This window comes from Lytechinus variegatus, chromosome 4 (assembly GCF_018143015.1).
Source record: "Lytechinus variegatus isolate NC3 chromosome 4, Lvar_3.0, whole genome shotgun sequence".
Taxonomy (NCBI): domain Eukaryota; kingdom Metazoa; phylum Echinodermata; class Echinoidea; order Temnopleuroida; family Toxopneustidae; genus Lytechinus; species Lytechinus variegatus.
The window spans coordinates 40,754,584-40,757,312 of NC_054743.1; the positions used below are offsets into that span (position 1 = coordinate 40,754,584).

General features: G+C 38.2%; 1 protein-coding gene across 1 annotated transcript; it reads right to left on the minus strand.

The window, feature by feature from the left end:
- Window positions 1-355: 355 nt before the first annotated feature.
- LOC121412992 lies at window positions 356-2,168 on the minus strand. The gene has a single exon (XM_041605755.1). It carries the CDS (start codon window positions 1,946-1,948, stop codon window positions 356-358), a length of 1,593 nt encoding a protein of 530 aa, XP_041461689.1. The 5' UTR covers window positions 1,949-2,168.
- Between the last annotated feature and the right edge of the window lie 561 nt (window positions 2,169-2,729).

The following is a 2,729-nucleotide window of genomic DNA, read 5'->3' on the forward strand; positions in this document are numbered from 1 at the left end:
GACAAGTTAATAATTTTCGTAAAGACTGGGAGTAGCGATTCATTACAATGCAATAGAAGATTAGTTGGGATTGGATCCAAAGAACATGATTTCTTGCTAAGATTTGTGACCAGTTTCTCCACATCCCTTTCAGATAATATTTCAAAATGAGAGAAGATTTGAGACTAAGAGTGTGATATCTCAAAATTTGTACTATCCAAAGATATGTCATCGGAAGTAAAAGTTCCATTATTTACAGTTAACTCTATTTGAGAATGAATTTTTACGATCTTATCGCAGAAGAAATTCCCTAAATCATTAACAAATGTTCTCTTATCAATATGAGGAGGTATCACTGGATGAAGCTTGGTCATATTCAGCAAAGATTTAGTAACATTAAAGAGACTTCTTTGATTAGAACTGTTTTCATTTCAGAGTAATACATGTATGTACGTCGAGCACTATTCATAACAAATAAGGTCTCATTACGAGCGATTTTGAAATTCTCGTAATCAAGAGAGGATTTTGTTCTCAACCATCTCTTTTCAGCCTTTCTCCTTTTTCTTTTTTGTGTTCTTACATCATTTGTATACCATGGTACCTGCGGGTGAGATGAAACGGTCTTGGTAATCAAAGGTGCGTGTTTGTTCAAAATTGAATTAAGTGTATCATTATATAGAGTGACCAATTCTTTAAGATCATCAGGAGTACTAGTACAAAGTGAACTATTAGCAACATCACCCTTCAAAGAGTCCAAATCCATACAACCAATTTTACGGAAGGATGTTTTCTTAGGAGGCAACTGTGACTTCAATGAGTTCAGGTGACAAAAAACAGGGAAATGATCAGATATTAAAGAGCCAGGCCACGGTCGCCCGACAATTATGTTGTCTGACTTACGAGATATAACCAAATCTAGAGTGTGACCATGTATATGAGTACTACAATCAACATGCTGAATACAAGAAAATGACTCAAGTAGATCCATGAATAACCTAGACTCTTGATTATCAACATCGACATGAATGTTAAAATCACCAGTGATAATAACAGGTATATTGGACAACAAGTGTTCCTGTATAAAGTCGTTAAATTCAGACATAAAAACCGACATTGGTACAGGATGAGCATCAGAATACGGTGGTCTATAAATATTAATTAGCTTAAGTTGGAAAGATTTGAGTGATATATGGTAACAAGCAAACTCAAACGACCTCTTTTCACCAGCCAGAACCTGATGAACATCGAGATTGTCCTTGAAGAGAAGAGCAGTTCCTCCACCACGACGAACAGTACGCGGGCAATGGACAAATCGGTGACCATCAGGAATGATATCATGGATGATTGCAGAGTCATTATCTGTCAACCAAGTCTCAGTCATAGCGTACAAGTCGGCCTTACTTTCACAAACGAAATCCAAAAGCGATGCTGACTTACTACGTACTGAGCGAACATTCACCGTACACAACTGAAGGTAACTGGAATGAGTAGAGATGGAGGAGCTGTTGCTACTTGTGTCTCTCACCTCCTTTCCCTTACCACCACGCGTTCCTCTCCTGGTTTTCTTTTTACGATTAAATCTGACTGTACTGCGATTAATGTGAAGTTTGTTGATGATGCGTAGAACATTTTCCGGTAGTGAAGACCCGCGACCTTTCAAATGACGAAGCTGTGTTGGAGTGTATTGAATCCCTGGTTCAGAGGAAGATAACCCATGCAAAGGCGATGTAGATGACAATTGCTGGTCAGGGCCAGGGTTAGGGTTTATATCTCCATCTTGCAGTAGCTCAATCTGAAAGGTGGCATTGCAGTTCGAGCTATAGGAGATCCTAGTCTTAAGGAAATGCTTCCTGATGAAAGGCTGATGAACAGAAGGAAGAAATGTTGACTGCCCATTGTAATGTCCAGGTCCATTCATGTGAACATGCAGACACAAAGCAACCACCAGGCACAGCTGAAGAAGTCCCATTGTGTTCAGGTTCTGGTTCAGCGCATATACTTACATAATACAATGAGTACACATTACACATAGACAGCTACTTACAATGTACTGGAAGCCATACTACCTTGCCTTAACTGAGATAACCAAAGTAGCCAAAACTTGAAATTGATATTACAGGTAACCACAATCACAGAAAACTCTAAAAAAGGTCTAGTAACATCTAGATAACTAGCTTAACCAAATAGCAATGACCTCAAAATATAATTCTGTGCTAAAAGCAGTAAATTAACAATGTAAATGGGAGCTCTGTGGAGAGCCGCACAGTGTGCGAAACAATAAAAAAAATCAGCTTTAAGCTGCCGATCGAGGAAAATGTGGCTGAAAAAAATATTGCCCCCCCCCCTATTTGACGAAAGTTGGATCCGCCGGGAGGGAGGCAGGGGGCACTTGCACCCCAAAATGAAATAAAAAAACAGGGAAATGAATATTTTCCAAAATGGGAAAGTTCCTTTTTCAAAAATAAATATGCCGTTTTTGGTGTTTTTCGAAATAAAATACTCTTTTTAAAGTAAACAAGTTAAGTTTTCAGGCTGGAACATTGCAAATTTTCAGCTTGCGCTTCGCACTCTCATTCGATTGGTGAAATATGCATCCTAAAGATTTCACTAAATGCTTTCTTTAACAGGTTCCTTTTCTGGTCAGTATGTTTAAGCTGCGTTTTGCGCTCGTGTTAATTTTTTAGTTAGATGCACATCTTTTTAATGACAGCAGAAATCTGCTCGGATTTTAAAAAACTTATTTTCATTTT

Coding starts and splice junctions, on each gene's coding strand:
- LOC121412992 (XM_041605755.1), bottom strand. CDS start 1,948: ATGGGACTTCTTCAGCTGTGCCTGGTGGTTGCTTTGTGTCTGCATGTT.